The sequence below is a fragment of the Schistocerca piceifrons genome, chromosome 2, assembly GCF_021461385.2.
Source record: "Schistocerca piceifrons isolate TAMUIC-IGC-003096 chromosome 2, iqSchPice1.1, whole genome shotgun sequence".
NCBI classification, from domain to species: Eukaryota; Metazoa; Arthropoda; class Insecta; order Orthoptera; family Acrididae; genus Schistocerca; species Schistocerca piceifrons.
Window position 1 is genome coordinate 268417261 of NC_060139.1, and position 24903 is coordinate 268442163.

General features: G+C 41.5%; 1 protein-coding gene across 3 annotated transcripts in view; it reads right to left on the reverse strand.

Annotated features, from left to right (window-relative positions):
- Window positions 1-24903, reverse strand: part of LOC124777509 (protein sister of odd and bowel-like) — a 110848-nt gene that overhangs the window by 57119 nt on the left and 28826 nt on the right. For all 3 annotated transcript variants that reach the window (XM_047252955.1, XM_047252954.1, XM_047252956.1), the window contains exons 2-3: window positions 23274-23456; window positions 19879-20082 (exon numbers count right to left, since the gene is read on the reverse strand). In XM_047252955.1, the coding sequence (XP_047108911.1) occupies window positions 19879-20082; window positions 23274-23456 (387 nt within the window). The remainder of the gene's footprint in view (window positions 1-19878; window positions 20083-23273; window positions 23457-24903) is intronic.

The window sequence follows — 24903 nt, forward strand, 5'->3', positions numbered from 1 at the left end:
CTGAGCCTTCATCTACCTCTTCTGACAAAAATATAATGGCATTGCATTATGAAAAACCTTTCCTGCATCTACAGAATGCTCCAAGTATGCAGATCAGTAGGTGACAGTCAACTGAGGCAGCATCCCTTCAGAACAATGGGGTGGAAATGCCCTGTGTTCAAAATGAGAAGGTCTTTCTACACAAGTGTAACACTATTTTGCATGATCTCTACTTGGACTACCACTTTTATTTTGCAGAACATTTTATTTAAAAAGGTGTCCTACTTTGCTTCCACCGTTTGCCGATAGGTTGCGACACAATAGTAGTAAGTAGCGGTCGAAAGAAACAGCTCGTAGACGTCGCGCAGTTAGCTTGGACCTCGGTCAACATAACCTCATTCAAACATAAGTCGATTTGTGTATGCATAACAAAGTTGTTCTTGATTGAAAATGGCAGTTTATGAGCCTAATTCTCCTCATTTGTGGGAGGTGCTACTGTTTTGTTTCAATATCGAGAAAACAGCGGCTGAGTCTCATTGAATGTTCTCAAGTACGTATGGTAAGGACGCTATTAGTGAAAGAACATGTCATGAGTGGTTTCAATGCTTCAAGAACGGTGATTTTAATGTCTTAGACTGGCATAGTGGTGGAAGAGAGAATAATTTTGAAGATGCAAAATTGGAGACATTGCTGAGTGAAGACTCGCGTCAAACTCAAGAAGAATTGGCACAATTGGTGGGAGTGACACAGCAAGCCATTTCAAAACGTCTCAAGGCTATGGGCATGATTCAGAAAGAAGGAACTTAGGTCCCGTGTGAGCTGAAACCAAGAGACATTGAACAGCATTTGTGTGTTTGTGAACAGTTGCTTCAAAGGCAAAAAGAGAAGGCATTTCTGCACCGCATAGTGACCGGGGACAAAAGATTGGTTCATTACGATAACCCTAAATGCACAGAATCATGGGGTTATCTCTGCCATGCTTCCATGTCGACGGCCAAACCGAATATTCACGGCTCCAAGATGCATTTGGTGGGACCAGCTCGGCGTTGTGTACTATGAGGTGTTAAAACCAAGTGAAACAACTACAGGTGCTCGTTATCAAATGCAATTAATGCGTTTGAGCAGAGCATTAAAACACAAACAGTCGCAATACAGTGAGAGGCATGATAAATTAATTTTGCAGCACGACAACACTCGACCCCACATTGCATAAGAGGTCAAAATGTACTTGGAAACATTAAAATGGGAAGTCCTACCCCACCCGCCATATTCTCCAGACATTGCTCCCTCTGACTATCCCATGTTTAGATCAATGGCGCATGGCCTGGCTGACCCACACTTCCAATCTCATAAAGAAGTTGCAAATTGGATTGATTCGTGGATCACTTCAAAAGATGAATAATTTTTTAGACGTGGGATTCGTACACTGCCTGAAAAATGGGAGAAAGTAGTGGCCAGCGATGGAAAATACTTTGAATGATACATTTGTAACCAATTTGTTTCATTAAAGCCTCAAATGTTGGGGAAAATGGCAGAAGCAAATATTATTTTTTTTTTTTTTTTTTTTTTAAATGAGAACTTGTAACTTTAAGATAATGTAAACAGAAGTTCCATCACAGTGGTATTAAATTATGCGTTTATTCCATAATATCCAATGTTACTATTATTGAAAATTCATAGAAGACAGGCTGCACCCCCCCCCCCCCCCCCCCCCAAATATGACACATTTTGGGAAAGAATGATTGCAAACTTGGGAAAACAATTATAAAGCATACACAAGGAACTACAAAATTAATATTACTAAAATTAGGGAAATATAACCACTCACCTACAATGGACTGATGTGTTGAGCAAAGAAACACATAAGAGAAAACACATGCTATCTTTTGCGCTCTTGCTCTCTCTCTCTAGTAAAAGTATGCAATTTGACAGATGTCTCAGTGGCTGCACAAGATGAAAGGAGTTCAAAAAGAAAAGTGAGCGGGTTTGGGGGGGGGGGGGGGGGGAGAAGAAGGTGGAGATAAAGATGAAGAGGGAGACAGAAAGGGGGAACAGGAAGGGGGAGGGGTAGGGTGTGTGTGTGTGTGTGTGTGTGTGTGTGTGTGTGTGTGTGTGTGTGTGAGAGAGAGAGAGAGAGAGAGAGAGAATGGCCCCCTGCCAGGGGGAGGGAGGGGAGAGTGATGGGAGAAGCCATACACAATCCAGATAGGCAAGGAATGGTGTGGACAGAACACAAGAGACAAGGCGGAAGATAAGGCGAGGCAATGGGAAACAGGTTAACAGAGATTTATGCCAAGGGGAATGCAAAACTGCAAGATATGTTGGAGAAAATTCTCACCTGTGTAGTTCAGAGAAACCTGTGCTGGAAAGAAGTATCCAAATGACCTGTGTGGTGAAGCAACTGTTGAAGTCATTTCGGTTGTTGTGTGCAGCATTTTTGGCAACTGGGTGGTCCAGTTTGCGGTTTGTCAAAGCTTGGCAATAGCCTCTCATGTAAGTAGACAGTGGGGTACTTGTCATGCCCACACAGAATGCAGCACAGTAATTGCAGCATAGCTGATACGAGGGAAAAAAAAGAGAGGAATAACATTGCCATGGGTGGAGCTTGTGTAGTATATATTTCTGCCAGTAGGTGTGTACAGTACAACTCACTGCCAGTTCAGTGCTGCCGCTGTTTTCGACGTGGCTTGTTCTGTTCATCTGTAGTGACTATTTTTGCTGTCAATTCAATGTTTAGTTCTTGTTTCGGTTTTTATGATGGCAAATTTAAGTGAACAATGTGCAGTTGTGAAATTTTGTTTCCTACTTGGTAAAAATGCTATTGAAACTGTTTTAATGTTAAAACAGGTTACCAAGATGATGCTATGGGAAAAACTCAGGTGTAGGAGTGATTTGCTTGATTTAAAAAAAAGGTGACATGTCGATTGATGACAAACCTCATTCTGGACATCCATCAACTGCCCGAGTCGATGAAAATATTAAAAAAATTCGAGGGCTTGTGCTCACAGACCATCGACAGACAACTGATCAACAGTTAGAGATTAGTGGGTTATCTTGGAGCCCAATTTGTAGCAGACGGGAGACTGGGTCTTCCACCACAACAATGCACCTGCGCACACAGCCATCATGTTAAGACAGTTTTTGTCTAAAAATGGCATGGATCTGTTGCCCCCACAGTCCTTACATGCCTGACCTGGCTCCTTGCGACTTTTTCTTATTTCCATGAAAAGGGGCATGAAAGGACATTGATTTGACAACTTGAAGTAGTCAAGAAAAAATGAGGGAGAGGTTGTCAGCCATTTTTAATAATGACTACACATAATGTTTCAAACAGTGGAAGCATCAGTGGAACAAATGTATTAGTTGTAATGGAGAGTATTATGAAGAGGATGAGATTGTTTTGTACAATTTGAAAATATATAGATTTTAAAAAATAGTTCCAGTACTTTCTAGATATCCCCTCATATGGAACATGGCTGTTTTCACACATGGACATGCCATTTATTTGCTATCAAATGTCTGTGACTGGACTCCAGAAGGAGGCGGTGGGTTGGTGTATGGAAAAAGTCTTGGAGCTTAGGGGGCAATAAGGGAATGACCCACATGGTCCAGGATTGAGAGCAAAATTGTAATGTTGGTGGGCAAGGATATTTTGTACGTTAGGTGGGTGGTGGAACACTACTTTAGGTAGGATGTTTGGTAGGATATTTCTCATCTCATGGCATGACAAGAGGTAGTCACAAAACCACGATGGTGGATGTGGTTGAGTTTTCCAAGGTCAGGGTGATACTGGGTGATCAGAGGAGTGCTGGTTGGTGGTTGGTTAAAAGGTTACTGGTGTCAGAGTAGGAGATGGCACATGAGATCTGTTTATGGATAATCTAGATAGAAAAGCTGTCTTCCATTCCATTTCAAACAGTCTCTTCCTTACAGCCTCACCACCCATGAAGCCATTCATCCATTCACACAAGCAAGCACACCTCACACAAAGGACTGCCAACTCTAGCACCTAGGGCCAGAATGCAACTACCATGTGGGATGGAAAAACAGTATCTAGGGGGCAGGCAAGGGGAAGGGATAGCAGTGTATGGTTTGGGGGAGACATAAACACTGACTGGCAGAGTGCAGAGGGACAAGAACACTAACAGGTGCAGCGTCAGGAGCATGTGGGGCAGGGAGGTGAGGAAAATGGAGCAAACGAGGATATGAGTGGGGAAAGATGGCTGGGTGCACTGGCAACTGGCAGGACAACAAACAAATATGATGGGAAACGAGAATGTGAAGGAGGTGATGGGACAGAGAGGGTGGAAACTGTTTGGTCGTGGGCATGATGACAGTATATTACTGGAGGTTGAGGCCAGATAACTACGGAAATGGAGAATGCACAGTCCAGAAAAGCTGTTGATGGAGGGGACAATCCAGATGGCTTGAGTAGTGAAGCAGCCATTGAAATCAAGCATGTTATGTTCAGCTGCGTGTTGTGCCACAGGGTGATCTACTTTGCTCTTGGTCACAGTTTGGTGATGTCCATTCATCCTGGTGGACAGCTGGTTGGTAGTCACACGAATATGTCAATATATGACAGGTTTTTATATGCCAATATATACCAAGTGGTATGACCACCAACCAGCAGTTCACCAGAATGAACGGACACTACCAAACTGTGGCCAAGAACAAGGTAGACCACCTATGGCACAACGTGCAGTTGAACATAACATGCTTGATTTCATTAGCTGCTTCACTACCCAAGCCATCTGGATCCTCCTCTCCACCACCAGCTTTTTGGAACTGCACTGACGGGAGTCATCCTTACAACATGTTCTCTGCTCCCACAGTTACCCGGCCTCAGCCTATGGAAACACACTGCCACCTCCACCAAAAAGTTACCATCCCCTCTGTCGTATCACGTTCTCTCCAGTCTCATCTCCCACCCTCTTTCTTTGTGGCCCTCTGCCAATGCACTCACCTATCTTTCTCCACTCCTCTCCTTTTTTTACTCTGTTTTCCCCACCTCCCTGGCCCACAACCTCCAGATGCCATGTCGGTTGGGATTGTAGTCCCTGCACACTCCGTCAAACAGTGCACCACTTTCCCACCACCTGTACACTGCTATCCCTTCACCTTCCCTGCCCCCTCCAAACTGTTGCTTCCATCAAGCATGACAGTTGCATTTTGGCCCAAGCTGCGAGGGTTCGTGGTCATGTTTGCATGAGGTGTGCTTGCTTGTGTGAATGAACAGTGTGTGTTTCTCTTTTTCTGGTGAAGGCTGTGGCCAAAAGCTTATGTGTATGTGTCTTTTAACTGCGCCTGTCTGCAACTTAATGTGTCATCTTCATCTTCACAGTAAGTAGCAATCTATCTTTTTCAACATTGCTGATGTTCTACCCTGGAGTTTTCATTGTCTGACTATACACACATAATATAGATGTATCTGCTTATAACGATTCATATAATTTTATCTTATCTTAAATCAACTTAATTGTATGTACTTTTAAAATATAATTCTGTAAGCCATACGTCAACTAAATAAAACATCCCACCCAGCTCATCCGTAAACAGATCTCCTGTGCCATCTCCTCCTCCTGACACCAGTAGACTTGATAAAATCCTCTCAAGCTTCCAGGCAAGTCAAGTGGTTTAAAATCCATGAGGTTTAAGAAAAGCACTCCTTGGCCACTGTCAAGGGGTGACTGTTGTTTGGTTGCAGCTACCATCCTTATATAGCCATGCTGCCGTCTCTGACATCACTGGTGCTTGTTCCACTGCCATATAAGGTAATGTTTTCATTATGCAACTGCTTCAACCTTCCACTAGCTGTATCCTAAGACATGCTTAGCTAAAGGTCGCCATTTTTATTAAGGATGTTGTTACAAATTTTTACCTCAATCACTTCTTTTATTACGCTATCTCATGTCCATGACAGTCCATTTCATACCAGATGTTTCCTCAAATGCAATACGATGTCCATTTTATAGAGCAATGCTCTGCTACTGTCAATTTCTAAGGGTACCAGAGCCAAAAACATCTGTTGTGTTCTACACAGCTCTGTTTAACAATATTCACAGTCTGTTCAAGATAAAACTGTCCAAACCCAAGAGATATTTCAAATATACCTGATGTTTTGAGGCCTACATCAATTTTCACAACCCTTATGATCTGTCAATTTTTTGCTGGAGTCCTGAAGACGAAATTGATTCTATGCCTCTTTAGGAGACTATCTTCCCTATTACTGGATCACAGAATGGCAAAAACACAAGCTTCTCTGACTCCTCCCCAGAGACCTTATTTCCGTGTTCTCAGAAAGAGGCTTGTGAAATTTGGTGGTTGTTGTAGCTGCTTTCCTTGAACACTTTCTGTAACAAGCTCAGTTCTTTCAGCAGGTTTCCTGCATCTGAGACAGCTTCCTCTCAATGTACCAAGATCCTCAGAATAGAATGTTCCTGCAACAGGTGGTGATAGGTGTTAGTGTGCCAATATTCCTTCACCAAAGAAGACGAAATAAATTTTTCAGAGTTCAAATCAAGAACAACTGTCAACATGAGTGATTTAGATGTAGATATCCTCAGAGCAGTGAATCAACTTAAATCACTTAACAAAAGCACGTCTTCCTGTCCAGACTGTATACCAACTAAGTTCCTATCAGAATATGCTGATGCGATAGCTCCATGCTTTACAATCATATATAACCACTCACTCAACAGCAGACCCGTACCCAAAAACTGGAAAGTTGCACAAGTCACACAAAAAGTCAAGAAAGCAATAGGAATAATCCACTAAATTACAGGCCCCTATCATTAAAATTGATATGCAGCAAGATTTTGGAACATAATATTGTGTTCTGACATCATGAATTACCTTGAAGAAAATGGTATACTGACACATAGTCAACAATGATTCAATCAACATCATTCTTGTGAAACACAACTAGCTCTTTACTCACACGAAGTGTTGAGTAGTATTGACAATCCTATTTCAAATTGATTCCATACTTCTAGATTTCCAGAAGGCTTTTGACACTGAACCTTACAAGCAATTTTGAAATCAAATTGCATGATTATAGAATACTGTCTCAGTTATGCGACTGGATTCATGATTTCCTGTCAGAGAGGTCACAGTTTGTAGTAACTGACAAAGTCATTGAGTGCAACAGAAGTTGTCTCTGGCATTCCCCAAGGTAGTGTTATAGGCCCTCTGTTGTTCCTTATCTGTGCATATGATTTAGGAGACAATCTGAGCAGCCATCTTAAGTCATTTGAAATCCACATGAGTGCTAAAAGGAATCTGTTAAAACTTCAGTTACACAATAAATCAATCAAATCTAAAGACTGTAAATTCAACTAAATACCTAAGAATTATGATTACAAAAAATTAAATTGGAAAGAACACACAAAAACAAACGTCATTGGAAAGATGAACCAAAGACTGCATGTTATTGGCAGTGCACTTAGAAGATGCAAGAAACACACTAAAGAGACTGCCTACACTATCCTTGTCCATCCTCTTTTGGAGTATCACTGTGTGGTGTGGGATCCTTACCATATAGGATTAATAGAGTACACCGGAAAGTTCAAAGAAGGGCAGCACATTTTGTATTATAGAGAAATAGGGGAGAGAGTGTCAGGCCGTGATACAGGATAAGAGGTGGAAATCACTAAAATGAAGGCATTTCCCATTGTGGCGGGATCTTTTCACGAAATTTCAATCAGGAACTTTATCCTCTGAATGCAAAAATATTTTGTTGATACAGACTTACATAGGGAGAAACAATCATCAAAATAAAATAAGGGACATCAGAGCTCACAAAGAAAGACATAGGTGTACATTTTTTCTGCATGCTGTTTGAGAGCTGAATAACAGAGAGTTACTGTGAAGGTGGTTCGATGAACCCTCGGCTAGGCAGTTAAATGTGACTTGCAGAGTAGTCATGCCGATATAGATGTGGATACCAGTCCTTGGCTGGCTCTGAGCACTATGGGACTCAACTGCTGAGGTCATTAGTCCCCTAGAACTTAGAACTAGTTAAACCTAACTATCCTAAGGACATCACAAACATCCATGCCCGAGGCAGGATTCGAACCTGCGACCGTAGCGGTCTTGCGATTCCAGACTGCAGCGCCTTTAACCGCACGGCCACTTCGGCCGGCGATACCAGTCCTTGAGGGTGGATTTTCTGGTAAACACTGAGGCTGAGACACCCATTTGCTCTACAGCAGATGAGGACATCATAGAATGGCACGGCACAATCTGTCTATCTATCTCCATCAGAACTTGATGTTGTCCCGGATATTGCTGATGTGGTCCAAGAATTCACTGTCATTTCCTACCCAGTACAAGACAGGGCCACATGTGAAAGCAGCCACGTTATATATCAGCTATGCTGTATTTAGCAATTGCTTCACTACATGGTTGGCACGGATACTTCACAGGCCAACAGTGGCTTGATAATAGCACAGCAACAGAATCCAGGGAGGGAAAAAACTCATCATGTGAGTTAATCTATGGGAAGCACAGTCTAAATCCAAGTAGGGATGATTGTGAGCAGAACTTGGCATGCGGATGGTGCAGATGGCTAATGGTAAGCACTATCACAACAAACAGCACAATATACTAAGTGAGATCTGCAGTTGTCAAACTCTGAGTAAGCAAAGGCCCAACCTGCCTACTGCTGCCCAGAGGTAAGCAACTACGCCAGTGGGTCTGCCTATACCATGGGTCACTTGTGACCTCCACTGTGTGATATCAGCCATTATCCAGTAGGCCGACTTTCAAATATGTGTGGTGCCAATAAGGCTGCTGCATTTTCTACAACCACCACCGCAGAATGAGGGTACTGCCACGAGCAATTACACTGCTGCAAATGAGATGCGAGCATCCCCTCTCTGCAGCTCCAGAGGCAGGTGTACTTAAGTTTGAACATTCATGCACTGACCCCCATTTTGTGTGTTTGCCAGTTAAATAAGATTTACAGACTTTCATAGCGGCTAGGGCTTGACATCTTCTGAATAGACATTTTACATATCTTTTGTATCTGTATATGTTTCAATATTAAAATCTACTGTTAGCAAATGACTTGGCAATCTACAACAACAAATTTATTTATTATTTTTACTATTTGATATCAGCTGTAGAATAAATTAATATCTGAATTCTCTATCCATGAATGCATTTGTTCCTCACTCCTGCACCCACTAAAGAACCACACAGCATGCAAAGAAGACATAACATACTAGTGATGAGCAAAAGAATGTGGAACAAAGAGCTTGGGACACCAGGGCAAGACAATTTTTTTATTTCTATTGAATTATTTTTTGTGCTTGTGCATATATTAAGTTGAAATACATAAGTTGAAATAATTGAGATGACATATATCAGGATTCATGGAAAACAAGGGAGAGTAACATCTAAGTGCTGAGCAGCATCTAATGTCTCTTGTTCAGTTTCAGAGTGAACAAATAACAGACCTGCTGTCAGCAGTTTCTTGCCTCGTACAAGTGCAAGCAGCACAACAACAAAAGGTGCCAGAAGTTAAAGAAGGAATTAAGCTGCCACCTCCATTCTTCTAACAGATCAATGAGATGAAGGAAATGTGGAAAGAACACATAACCAAGCTGCATCGGCATTTTGATGCCCATGAAATCACAGGTGAATCACGTTGTGCATTTTTTTATCATGTGTAGGAGTGCATGCCTACTGCCTCCTAATGAAACTGTCTATCCTCAGTGAGCCCCAGCCCTATTAGGTCATAACTGCAAGTTAGACAAACTTTTTGAGAGTCAAATACACACTGCTGCTCCATGGTATAAATTTTTCTTCGAGTCTTATACGCAATGGCATGCAGAATTGCAGGGCATGACTAAAGACTGTAAATTCAATTGTGTCTGTGGCACAACTTAGGATGAAATGCTTTGTGATACTATTGTTCAGAATCTATCAGATCAGAGATCGAGGGCCCAAATTCTAAAGCACTGCAACCTTACCTTCAGTGAAGTCCTTAACGATGCACAAAAAATTCAAGACTCAGCTGAAAAAGATTTTGTCTGGACACACTACATACACCATTTGCCACACTGGAGCAAAACTAATTACATTGTCCCAGCTCTGCACAAAGCGAAGTCATGTGAAATGCTGTCACACTTGATTGGAAGAACTGCGCCTTCAGACACGCTGAATACAAATTTTGTCACTGCATGGGACATACAAAACCAGTCTGCATGGAAAAGACTAGAAATCCCTCCTCTGTTTCATATGGGAACAAAGGAAAGCAGGAATGGATGGAATGCAATGTCAATTTCACATTCAGATTCTGCACCTCCTCCTGCTCAAAAATCAGACAAGCGAAGATGCAGAAATTATGCACACATGTATTTGATGTGAATACCCAACCACTTCAAACAGGATCTCCCAATCTCGAAATTCACGACAGTGCTCTAGTGCACAGGTGGAAACAAAGAACGATCTTTCACAACGCAGAATGGACAATTGTATTCAGAGTACACATTGCAAGCTGTTGCAAATTTGCAGCTAATCAGCGCCTTTTCAACTAGATACCGGAGCTTCTGTCACTTTGCTTAACCTAGATACGGATGAAAAATTGGCCAACCATCTTTGCACAAATCAAGTCTGCATCTCACCACCTATAAGGGAGACAGCATTTCAGTGCTTGGAACATGCCGCTTAACTGTAAAATACAAAAACATGACTGAGGAAGTCCCTTTCACTCTAGCTTCCTCATGAGTGAGCCCAAATATTTTCTGCATGCATGCATTTGATGCCTTCGGATTAGACATACTGGACAATGTGCATGCCACTGACACAAAAGTTTCCCATGCTGCAATTCAACAACACTGTGACAAGTGTCAATAAGTTTCTCATGGTGCTCTAAGATGTAAAAAAGATCTTCATGCTCACATTATGCTGAAAGCTAATGTGCAGTCCAAATTTTGCTGTGCATGCACTGTGCTGCATGCATTATGCGATGACGTGGCTACAGGAAGTCAGACTGGAATCGTATTTCATCACGTCAGTGGGCATCATCCTTAGTCGTCAATTGGAAGCCAAATGGGAAGATTCATCCTTGCCGGCCGGAGTGGCCGAGCGGTTCTAGGCGCTACAGTCTGGAACCGCTTGACCGCTATAGTCGCAGGTTCGAATCCTGCCTCGGGCATGGATGTGTGTGATGCCCTTAGGCTAGTTAGGTTTAAGTAGTTCTAAGTTCTAGGGGACTGATGACCTCAGCAGTTAAGTCCCATAGTGCTCAGGGCCATTTGAACCATTTTTGATTCATCCCTGTACAGATTTCAAACCCATTGTAAATTCATAGATGCCCATTGATTCCTACCCACTCCCACTTACAGAGGACTTTATGGATTGCCTAGCGGGAGGTCAGTTCTTCGGAAAAATTGATCTTTCAGAAATCTAGCTTCAATTACCATTGGACGAAGAGACAAAGAGAATTTTTGAAGTGAGTACTCGTGGGCTTGTTTAATATCAACCCACCTTTCGGAGGTGCTTCTGCACCTGTGTTGTTTCAAACATTCCTCGAACAAGGAATGTCCAAGATGCCTTCTTGTTTTAATTATCTTGATGACATAATTATCTTTGGATAAACTTCGGAACAGCACCTTAAAAATTTGGGCTGTCTTTTTCAAGTTTTAACTGAGACAGGTCTCAAATGTAACTTGCAGAAATATTCTTTTTTCAACACAATAACTGAATCTTTAGGACATACCATCAATGCCAATAGTGCTCATCCTTCAATGAAACATTTGTGAGCAATTCAGAAATTGCCATCTCCTAAGAATTTAAGTGAACCGCAAGCCGTTCTTGGAAAATTGACTTACCTACATAAATTTCATTCCTAATGTGGCACAAATTGCCGCACCCCTGAACAACCGCAGATGAATAAGTCTTGCCACATTGGGCAAAAGACTGCGACCAAATTTTTCAAAGACTGAAAAAGGCATTGGTTTCATGAACCTTGCCTTATGCATTATGATCCGCTCAAACCACTTGTGCTTGCCTTGTCCCATGGCATCGGTGCAATTTTATCCCACAAAATTGGCAAAACAGAATGTCCCATGCCATTTGCTTCCAAAATTTTGAATAGTGGTCAGATTAATTATAGTCAGCTGGAGAAGGAGTCTCTGGTTATAATATATGGTGTCACTAAGTTTCATTATTACCTGTACAGCAGAAATTTTTTCCTGGTCATGGACCATAAGCCTTTGATTGCACTGTTTCATCTGGTGAAACAAGTTCCTGATCACGTGGCACAAAGGCTTCAAAACTGGTTGCTATTACTGTCAAATTACCTGTATGAAATTCAATACAGCCCAACGGCACAACACACAAACGCCAACATGTTGTCTCATTTAGCTGTCAGCACAGATGCAGCATTTGACACATCAGAAGCTTCTTGTTTACATACTGATTCTTCTGATTTGCAAGCACTTGATTCTTTTCCTATGATTTACATCAGATCGCACAAGCCACAGAGCATGACTAATCACTATGACTGGTAAAATGTTACATTCACAAAGGTAGGCAGTGCATTCAGAAGTGTATTCTTAATTCCTTAGTGCAAAGATACTTTATGTACCACAACAGTTTATCCGTTCTGAATGATGTGATTCTGCTTCACATGTCTAAAAAAACGTGCCTAAGAAACAGACGAGAGTGTTAATCACCACCTTGTTGCAACAGCAGGTGTTAAGTCTTCTACATAGATGTCACCGAGAACAATTCACTCTAAACAACTGGAATGCTAACATTTTATGTAGCTTGGTGTAGATGAGCAAATAGAATGAGTGACACCACAATGTCGTGCTTGCACAGACAATCAGGCTGCCCCCAAGCCAGAAATTTTTCTCCTGGGCACATTCTGATACCCCATGGCAACACCTCCATGTAAACTTTTCTGGCCCCTTTTGGCAAACAAGTTGAACCATTACTGTCAATGCATTCAGCAAATAAACTTTTGTTATCCCAATGAATCTAACCGCCAGCACTAAAAAGGTGCTAGCTTCTGTTTTTTCTCTCAAAGGCTTAACACAAACAATTGCTTCTGACAATGGACCTCCTTTTTCAACAGTGAGGTCGAATGTTTCGTTAGTATGTTCAACATGCAACTGTCAAAACTTTGAGCTTCACATTTACCGGAAGTTGCTTTGCTGATGTTTCTGAGTTCACATTGTACTTTGCCCGCTCCTGATATTTCGCTGGCAGAACATTTGCATGGATGGTAACTAACTGTATGCTTCGCTACAAAAACAACCTCAGGTAGCCAAAATAATACAAAGCCAGCGCTTGGTGGCAGGAATCTGACTTGGCACAATTTGTGTTATTGTATTCTGTTCATAGCAGGGCTGTGTCGCATCATGAGTGAAATGAAGCAGTTTGAGTGTTCAGAGTGCGGAAAGGTGTATGCCTATTGTGCAGTTCTAAAGCATTAACTGCTCATCGAGCATTGCAGCACTGCAAAATGGCATCAAGAGGGTGCTGACCCATGCGCCAATGGAAAGAATAGGCAGTACCACACCTCCAGGAAGACAGAGTTCAGCACCCCCTGTCAACGCTGACTTAACCTGCCACCCACTGCTGGTTGGCCCTAGTTTGGTCACAGACTTCGAGAGCATCAGTACTGAGTAATACAAAGACAATACTCAGTCTGTGTTCTGCAAGTAGTGATAAGAGAGTAAATTTAACTGCATGTAGGAAGCCACCTCATGGCGAGAAGTTGAATATTGCTTCTTCCCATAACAGAAATACAGTTTTCTATTAATTAAAAAGTGTTTTGTACAGATGATTTTGGATTCCTGCCACCAGCCATCGCACCTTCTCTCCTTCTTTATTTGTGTTGGTGCTGACTACCCAGCAGTCAGCACAACACCTACAACAAAAACATGAGATAACATGTCTCCAAGGTACATCTAGGGAAGCTGCAAGTTGTGACGCCTCTTCTAAGAAGCCAAAATACTTATGCAATCCATTGTCATCTCTGCAACATAAATTTCAGTTTTGAGAAGAACGTGAGACATCATCGGAGTCATCATGGTGAGTTTGTTGGTGGAGATGGATCAGTGAGGTGCTACATTTGTAATTAGTAGTGCTACATTTGTAATTAGTAAGTGCTCACAGAAAACTGTTTGTCCAAACGTTTAGCAGTGGCACACAATATACAGCTTATGAGCGAAGCACTGAATTTAGCATCTTTTGCCAACTTTTAGAATTGGGACAACAAAACAGAGAAGTTGACATATTCATTTTATGGCAAGAATAGTGGGTCTCAACTTGCTGCTGACAATTCTGTAACACACTACTATTTATACCATCATTCAGGCTGTTTTACTATGAAAGATAAAGGTGCCAAACATTTAAAGCTGCCAGGCAGCAATAAAATCTCAGGAGTGTATCCATCTACGATGAAATTGCATCAAGCTGAAGATGGGAGGTGCCTAGTGAAATATATCTCGACCCATGTTGCCCACGAAAATGATCTTAAGTCTCTTAAATTCCTCAGAAAAAGAGAAGGAAAGTGTAGTGGTACATCATACAGCAAATAAAATTCCATTTCATGTTATTTTAGACAAAATTTGGGACTCGGTAACAGATTCGAAATTGAAAAGAATATACACATTAACAAAACAAGATCTATACAACACTGAACAGTGTTATAACCTGTGCTCTATCTCCGTCAGACACCAGAATGATGGGACCAGTGTTGAGGCATGGGTACGGGAAGTAAACCATTAACACCATATTTATTTACAGTTTTTTAATGTGCTAGAATTACTAAAATAGCTATTATGTTAAGAGATAAATGCTAAGGTTATTGTTACAGCATGGTAACATAAGTTTTAAAATAACTAGTCACCACTGAATTAATTAAATATTCATAAGATAATACAGTACATATATGGGACGAATTGAAGGGCTCTGTGAAAGAAAGTACTAACCCACCAGACAATATTTTGAGCTGCTACATATTATGTGTTTAATTAAATTTAATGTAAGGAACTGAATTTCAATAAATCAAAACAAATTATGAGCTCTGCTTTTATATGGAAAAGTTATTATGGCTTTTGCACCTAAGTGAAGTGCACGTTCCGGTGACAGCTCAGCCAGCACTTGCTTCGTGACATTTCAGCAGCTGTCATTAGTGTTCTGAGCGAAGCTTCCAGTTATCTTCCTGTCGCTAAGGTTGAATAGTTTTCCTGGCAGTCACAAGATACAATGTCAGGAAGTGGATTGGTTTGCACTGCCTCCAACCAAGCAACCAGCCTCATCAGTATGCATGGCAAAGTACTCCCTCTGTACCTGCCAAATGCGTGGGGAGAAGTGCAAGATCAGCTGTTATCCAGTCAGCTGCACTTTCAAATACATGCACCATCAGTTAAACTGCTGTGTTTTCTACAGCCACCAGAGTGGCACAAGGGTGCTGCCATGAATAATTATTTCACTGCTGATGAGATGCAAGCAACCCCTCTCTGGAGATCCAGCAGCACGTGTACTTAATTTTGAACATTCACGCACTGACCCCCATTTTGAGTGTTTGCCATTTGAACAACATTTACAGACTTTCATAGTAGCCAGGGCTCAACATCTTCTGAATAGACATTGTATTAGAGAGTGACAGATTTACAAATATTTTGTATCTGTATATGTTTCAACATTCAAATCTATCGCTAGCAACTGACACTGCAATCTACAGCAACAAAGTTATGTATTATTTTTAATATCTGAATTCTCTGTTCATGAGCGACATCTGTTTCTCACTCCTATATTCACTAAAGAGCCACACAGCATACAAAGGAAAACATAGCACTAGGCAAGTTTCTACACTAACTCGCTGTGCTACCTACGCCAGCGCATCTGCCACCGTTGTGATGTGTGCTGGCATGGATACTGAATTCTTCTCTCCTGAAAAGGCGGCACAGGGCCAAAACTGATCAGGCTTGGGCCAGCAAAGAACTGGACAGCCCCTGGAAAACCTGACAGCGGATGAACCCCACCAGAGGGGGCAACATTGATGCTGATGGTTCTGCTGGAAGGGAGGCAGGAGCAATGGGGCAATTGGGGGGGGGGGGGGGGAGGGAGAGGGGTGTCTACCGGCGGCAGTGGAAGTGATGCCACCTCCACCAGCGAGGAGACTGAGGAAGAGGAGGAGGCTGGACAAAATCTATGAGCTCCACATCGGCAGGAGAAGGTGCGGGTTTCACTGGGGATAACTGCTATAGATGAAGGGAGGACAACGGAGGCTGGGGAGTAGGCAGCAATGGGGCAGAATGCCACTGCAAGTGGAAGTCCTCTCTGGAACAATGTCATGACCCATCCTGCCACCTGGCAGACCAACAGGGAGAGGGCATAACTGATTTTCATGGAACCACCATGACACCTGGCAGCCATTCCCGTCTCCAGCAGAAGAACTGGATTCAAACGGCAGCCCTGGAAGAAAAATGCAGTGGTTCATGGCATGCAACTCAGGGTGCAGCAAATCCAGATCCTGTTGCTAGCACCCATCCAAATGTGCTCCGTGACTGCATGCAATGACTGGCATTGCCCGATATGTAACCAAAAAGTTTGACAACCCATTATCACGGGAGGTGGCAGACAAGGACTTCTTCAGTAGGGTCTTAAATGTATGCATGAAGTGCTCTACCTCTGAGTTAGAAGCTGGGTGAAATGGAACGGTAATCAGATGCTGGATAGCACTGCGAATGCAAAAGTCCTCATATTTCCATGAGACAAACTGCTGACTGTTCTCATATACCAAGGTCTCCTCAATTGCAAAAATAACTGACAACATGTGAACTGTAGCAGTCAATAATGTGGACAACAGCTTGGTCACATACAGAGTATTGGACAGTGCATCAACCACTAACAACCACACGTTGCCCGAGAAAGGGATTGGCAAAATCAACGTGCACCCTGTCTCAAGGGAGCTCTAGGACCGATGAAGGAGAGAACTGGCACTGTGATGCAGCCTGGTTCTGTCCTCAAACCCTGCAAGAAGGCTCCAGATGTTTTCTGTCGCAAACAATTGCTGGCCAGCAGACATGAAGTCATACCCCAATGACACAAATGCAGCAACTGGAGTACACGAGGACACAACACTGGGGGAACAATCACACAACAGCATTGATCCTCCACAGCAAGCATGAGAACCACCTGGACAACATAGAGTTGATCACACAGGAGGAAAAATGTACACCACACCTCATATGCATCCAAAGAGAAGTGTTCCGACCAACCCAACTCGATCACTGGAATGATTTTCTGGAAAAACAGGTCAGTGGCTGTGGTTATTATGATTTTGCGTGCCATCGATCAAAAGCCCAACAGGGTTTGCTGCAAGGCATCATCCAATGTGAATACAAGTGCTTCTTGCTGATCAAACTCTGGATTGGGCCCACTGGTAGCTGCAATAGTGCATTGGTGTGCTGTGCAATGGGCCTGTAACTAATGTCATAATGACAGTTACTGAGAAAGAGGGTCCACCACTGCAATTGGTGGGCATCCTATCCAGCAGTTTGGAATAAGGGCCAAATAAGAAAACCAATGGCTTGTGGTTGGTGATGAGGAAGAAATTTGCCACACATAGGAAAATGTGGAACCTTTTTAACCCCAAAGTAACAGCTAGCATCTCCTTCTGCATTTGTGAATAACTATGTTGCACCATGGCAAGCACTTTTGATGTGTAAGTGATGGGTTGCTTGGTGCCATCTGGGTTCCGATGGGAGACAGCAGCACCAGTGCCAGACTGGGATGTGTCTCAGGCCAGGGTTAAAGGTTTATCCTATATAAAGAAAGCCAGGCAGTTAGAAAAAGCACAAACATTGCTTGAGACACTGAAAAGCCCGCTGACAATCTGCAGACCAGACAAACTGAACACTCTTCTGGCGAATCCAGTTAAGAATTTTGGCAGATTTGCGCCGGCTGGGGAATGACCTGAGCATAATACAAAATCTTACCCAAAAAAGACTGAAGCTCTTCCAGGTTCTTGGGTGCCAGAACATTACCAGTGGCCTTGATGTAGTTTCCCGTGTGGACAACACCATCTTTACTATGCGCATGACCCAAAAAAATGTACCTCCAGGGAGAAAAAACTGCACTTTTCCAGCTTGCAATGAAGGTATTTCTCCAGGATTCATTGGAAAACAAAGTGAAGGTTTTGTAAATGCTCCTCCTGAGTAGGGTCCATGACTCAGAAGTTATGAAGGTAACTGATACAACAGGAAATGTCCTGAATCAACTGCTCCAAATACTATCGGTTAGTTCCAGGAGCAGACGAGATTCCACAATGCAAGGATTAAACTGCTAAAGCCCAAAGGGAGTGTTGAGGAAGTCGAGAAATCTGTTCCACTGGCAACTGTAGCCAAGCATCACACAAGTGCATGTGGGAAAAATACTAGCCCCCTCCCCCACCTCGACAGCTTCATCAACCACTCTGCCTGTCGCAGAATGAGATACAAATCTGAGACACATTGCACAATGACTGTCTGTTTAAAATGACTGCAAAGGTGCTTTTGATGTGTAAGTGATGGGTTGCTTGGTGCCATCTGGGTTCTGATGGGAGACAGCAGCACCAGTGCCAGACTGGGATGTGTCTCAGGCCAGGGTTAAAGGTTTACCCTATATAAAGAAAGGTTCCAACCACTCTGCCTGTCGCAGAATGAGATACAAATCTGAGACACATTGCACGATGACCGTCTATTTAAAATCACCACACAGGCTTCGTCAGAAAAGGCAATTCGTCTGAGGTAACCATCATTGTCCTCAATACGTGATAGCATTTCGACCGCAAAGTCATATCAACATGTACTGTCATTGGGCAACAAGGCCTGAACGATTTGTACTTTGTATGCACAAAACTTGGATAGTTTGTAAACAATTAGACACCAGTTTCATATTTGTATCTTACTTCTAGCCTGAGTTATCAATTTATGTAATCAGGGAAAGACTTTTCGGACACCCTGTATTTCAATTAATGTGGGCATTCCAGAACATGCAGAATATACAACAAATAAATATACTTAAGACATGACAAGAAGCAGCTGATGTGTGAAACAGTCATGGGCAGCAGCAAGGTTTTGCATTCTGGAGAAATGAATCACAGAAGTGATGGCTGCATTGAAAGTGCAATTATCTGCAATAACACATTTCACAATTCACTTATGACCACCTGATTACCAAAAAATCATAACCTTAAAATGCGTTTTTGGTAGCATATGATAAATTGGCGAGCTGGAGTAAAAGTCATCTCCCTTGTATTTCAGAAAGACTTTTCTATTAATTTCAACATAACGCTGTGCATTGCTTTGATGGAATACAAATTTAGAGATGTACTTCAGCCCAGTTGTCTTCCCTTGTGTGGAGATCCCAAATACAGACATAAAAATCTGCCACAGAAAATAAGATCAAATCTTTGGTTAAAAAGTGATGACATCTGTATTCTGGGATACTGATGGAGTCACACACACCGATTTCCTTGAACCAAACACAATCATAACTTCAACTAACTGAGTGGTAAAAAAAGTCTCTCAGGGAAAACTGGGGAGAAGGAAAATTACATGCACCATACAGTCCATGTCTGGCACCCTGTTGTTTTCATCTCTTCCTTAAAATGATGAATGACCTACATGGACATGTAATAACTCCATGAAACTTGTTTGGCGTACCCATTTATGTGGGGTCCCTGTGTGCAGGGGGAAAAAGGAAAGTGTACAACGCTGAACAGGAAATTCAAAGGGAATTTCTGATATAGTTTCATACAGTTATTTGTACTGTCTTTTGGAAGTAACAGTTATCATTCAACCGTCAGACTTACAGAACATCTGATCAGATGTATGACAGACAGAGCATCAAGAAGCAGCAGTCATTTTTATTTAATCAATTACTTACCTTGCTGAGTACGAGAACGCCACTATCAGGCTGCACGTTAAGGGGATTTGCATGGCTGGGGACTTCTGGAATCCACTCAGTTTGCGTTCCAACAGGCTCATCATCCTGTTCTTCGTCCTGTTCCTGCTCTTTTTCTTGTTCCGCAAGAAGAGATTCTATGCCCGCTTCTGTCATGGTGGCCATCTTGACAGCTTCATCCTCGACCTGTTGCAATACATCACGTTACATGAGTTAGTTGACTGAATCTTTTATGGTACAAAGTAAAAAAGAAAAAAAGAAAAGAAATCTACAATTCAGTTTTAATTATTGTCACATGAGACAAAAACTTTTTCTGTATAAGCACACAAAGAAGGTTTTATCTATAGTTGCTGAAACAGGGCAAAAGCTGGCAGACATGAGTGTACAACTATTTCAAAATAGTATATCAATATTGGGAGATAAATCTATAATAGGAGAATGGTAAAGGATCAGAAAATATTGTATGGAAAGTTCTTGCAGAATCTGAATAAATTAGGAGTAAAGGTGATAATTCACTGAATAGCTGAGGTGTTGAGTCACTGAATAGTGAACTGTTACCTTTATTTCTGAATTACGTATTTACATAAGGTTTAAAAAAGTGCTGCAAGTATTGGCAGGAAGAAAGTAACAATGAAAGAGACATAATATAGCTTGTGCAATGTGAACCATGCTTACATTGGAAACATAATCCCTAACTGGATGCCTCAGAATTCCACAAACACTTCTGCTCCTTTTTCCTCAACAAGAACAATGTTCCTTTAGCACCCATACCAGTAGTTGACAATATGGTTACCCAGTACAGCAAAGTTTTCTTTGAAGTACTGGTGCTGTGCTGAGAAAAGTAGCTAATGGTATTTTAAGGATCTAGGTTTCTGTTTTTATTCATCGATTGATTTTTTATTGTTCCCGTTTTATCATACAAAATAAAATGTACAAGTGATATGGGGTGTCAATGAGAAAAAATTTGTAAGGTTTGAAATTATATATAAACTTTGTTGGAAGCTGCTAGTTGCTCTCATTCTCAAATACTGGATGAATATAGTCTGGGTATTTGCACGCAGTGAATTATGCAGCATCAAGACATACACAGTTTCTACATCTATACTCTGCAAATCACTGTGAGGTGCATGGCAGAGGGCATGTCCCACTGTGCCAGTTATTAGGGTTTCTTCCTGTTCCATTCATGTATGGAGCATGGGAAGAATGATTCTTTGAATGTCTCTGTGCATGCAGTAACTGTGGTGATCTTGTCTTCATGATCCCCTTGTGAATGGTACACTGGGGGTTGTAGTATATTCCTAGGCCGGTCTTGAAACTTTGTTAATAGACTTTCTTGGAATAGTTTACGTCTATCCTCAAGAGTCTCCCAATTCAGTTCCTTCAGTACTTATGTGGCACTCCCCCAAAGATTAAACAAAACTGTGACCATTTGTGCTGCCCTTCTCTGTGTATGTTCAATAGCCCCTGTTAGGCCTATATGGTATAGGTTTACACAATTCAACAGGTATTCTAGAACCAGTGGCCCAAGTTTGTAAGCAATCTCCTTTCTAGATTGATTGCAGTTCCCCAGTATTCTACCAATAAACCAAAGTCTATCACCTGCCTTATCCACTACTGAACCTATGTGATCATTCCATTTCATATCCCCACGAAGTGTTACACCCAGGTATTTGTATAGGGTTGGCCAATTCCAACAGTGACTCATTGATATTATAGTCATAGGATACTAAGTTTTTTGTTTTATGATGTGCAAAATTTTACATTTCCGAACATTCAAAGGAAGTTGTCAATCTCTGCACTACTTTGAAATTTTATCAAGATCTGAAACCTTTTCAAGATATGATAGATTATTTATGCAGCTTCTTCCATATAATATTTCATTATAGATAGGTGCATCATCTAAAAAAGCCTGATTTTACTATTAAAATTGTCTAACTGTAGCACCAGTCTTACTGTGACAAACCTTCAGCATAAAATTAAACTTGTTAATGAGTAGATTCTGATAGAAGTTAAAATTTTTAAATTTGCTCAATAATTATACAAAACTCTGAAAATAAAATTTTTGTTAATGTGAGTGCTGCAAAATTGCTGAATTGGTCGCTAAATGAAAAGCCACTAGTTAAAAAACTAATGACTTTATTTCGTTCCTTTCAGGAGATACCCACCATCAGATAGGCATAATCATCTAGGTTTTCAGATGCATAAAGACATGTTGTAGCTGATACAGCTGTAATGGCAGACTGCCATGACATGACTTGACAGATGTATCAGATAGAACGTGTCTTTATGCTTCTGAATACCTAGATGATCATGACTGTCTGATGATGAGTATCTCCTGAAAGGTGTCAAATAACATCACTGGTTTTTTTAACTAGTGGAATTTCATTTAGCGAGCAATTCAGCAATTTTGCAGCACTCGTATTAGTCTGGAGTATGGTTCCATTCTTTCTGAGTCACTTTATGTCACAATGAAAATTTCTGTTGCCCCTGCAAGTTGTTAGATAGGCAACCTGCAATTGGAGCAGGTGTGCCACGAAGTGGGTTTATCATTTACTAATAATGATTCTTGATAGACATCAAGCCATGCATGAAAATGTGTAAGTTGTGCAGTGTTTTATTATTTAAAACAGTTACAAATTTAAAATAAATCAGCCTTTCCTACAGTAGACAATTTGCTGTTATATTCAAGAATCAAACCTGAATACACAGAAAAAAAAAAAAAAAAAAAAAAAACTGGTCAGTGTCATATCAGCATGGACTGAATATGACTGACAAAAGTATTCAAATGTACATGTAAGCTTTACATATTTCAATGTATAGAGCCTTGTTCTGGATGTAAAAAAGGGCACACAGAGAGAGAATGGATAGCGGCTGGTCAAATATTTACCAAGGAAAATCGCCAAACAGCCATGCATTTTGAGAAGTTATTTTATTTTGACATCTAGTTTCGGTATTTCAATATGCCATTTTCAGGCCCCATATGCACTTCATGTATTGACATTCAGGTAACTTCGACAAGAGGTCTTCAAAGCAAGCACTTGAATAATGAATTCACTGTATCCAGATACTGATGACTCCGGAATGGCGATATCGATACATCTGAATGTCTAAACATTAAGTCCATACTGGGCCTGAAGATCACAGACTGAAATGCCGAAACTGGTTCTCAAAACATAATAAATTCTCAAAATCAATGGCTGTTTGGTAATATTCCTTGGTAAATATACCATTGCACCTATAACCACCTACAACATAATGAATGAGCAGTGATTTGAAAACTGGGAACTGCTAAAAAAAATTGGTCCAACTCTGTTCCCTGCTAGATAAAATTTACTCACAGTTCCAATTCAATATAATGTTTACACCGATGGACATACCTGTTCTTCATCACCCTGTGACAACACCGTCTCCACTGCTTTCTGATTTGAATTAGCATTCTGTAAAATTGTTTCAAATTTTGCATCAGCGGCAAGGCAGAGTTCTATCAGTTCAGTAAATATTTCCAGTTTTGAAGCACAGTCGAGGCATATACTTTTAGGCTTAAGGTCATCTTCAGTAACCTACAAAAAATTTAAAATTACTGGTTTGAAGGAGCAACTGGTGATATGTGTTCAGTAAAAAGAAAAACAGCTGTAGATAAAACTTAAGTAAACAAATAAATTCATTATCTAAGTCATAAGTGAAGGAATCAAATTGTGCTTTGAGATTAAATGGACTATTTGTGCACCTTTGTAATTTAACCTCATCCAAAGTCATCACAAAAAACAAATTAAGCACGAAAATTTAATTGACTTGCAAAATGTTACATAGTTTGCCTTACACAAATTAAAAAGAGCCGTCATATTTATTGAAGGCAACTACAAGGGACAGTCAAACGAAAAACACCCATTGTAACACACAGTCCACGCGTCAGGTGGTGCCACTGTAGTTACATTTCGATATTGTCCCCACTGTGGTAGGGGAACAGCATAGTGCCATATCACAAGTGCACACAGTTGTTTGGTTATGACCTTGGTTTTGTGTTCGTCCAGCTGTTGACACTGAGACAAGCAAAGAAGAGCAGAGAGGTGTGGTTCATTTTCTGGTGGCTGAGGTGTTGGAGTACATGAAACTAATCGTCACACACTTGCTGCATACGGTGAACACTGCATGTCCCTAACATGTGAACAAGTGACAGAGGAGATTACAGGAGTGGTGCACATTGCTGCAAGATGATCTGCGCCCACGAGAGGCCAATTAAGCCATTACCCCTGATGTAATGGGGAGGACTGATGGCCTTATCCACGAAGACTTATGAATTTGTCTTCACATCGGCATTAGCTATGGCCCCGTGCATGCCACCATAAAAAACCACTTGCATTACCACAAAACTTGGGTGTTGTTGGTGCCGCATTACATGACAGAGATGCAAAAGATGGACAGAATGCCGTCAAGTCTGAATCATTTGCTGTGGTACAACGTGGAAGAGCACGCGTTTCTGTCCCTTACTGGCATCGGGGGCAAAATGTGGTGCCACCATTTTGAGCCTGAGGGCAAACAACAAAATCAACAATGGAAACATGCCACATCTCTCCTACCAAAGAAATCCGAGGCTGTTCACACTCGATCTGATAATGTCATGATGACCTTCTTCTTCAACTGCAGGGGCCCTCTGCTCGTCAAGTTCTTCAAGTGTGGAACCACAGTCAATTTTCAGCGCTATGAAGACACTTTGCAGAAACTGAGAGGGAACATCTGTCCAAGCTGCTGGAGATGGCGATCACATATGCACGAGGTGTGCTTGCTTTAGTGAATAGATCTGTGTGTGTGTGTGTGTGTGTGTGTGTGTGTGTGTGTGTGTGTGTGTGTGTGTGTTTTCTTTTCTGAAGAAGGCTTTGGCTGAAAGCTAAATGTGTAACAGTCTTTCTGTTGTGCCTATCCGCAACTCAACATGTCATCTTTATAGATTACATGTACTCGTGATTGGGATTATGGAAAACCATCCGCTGCAAAATGGAATGACAACAA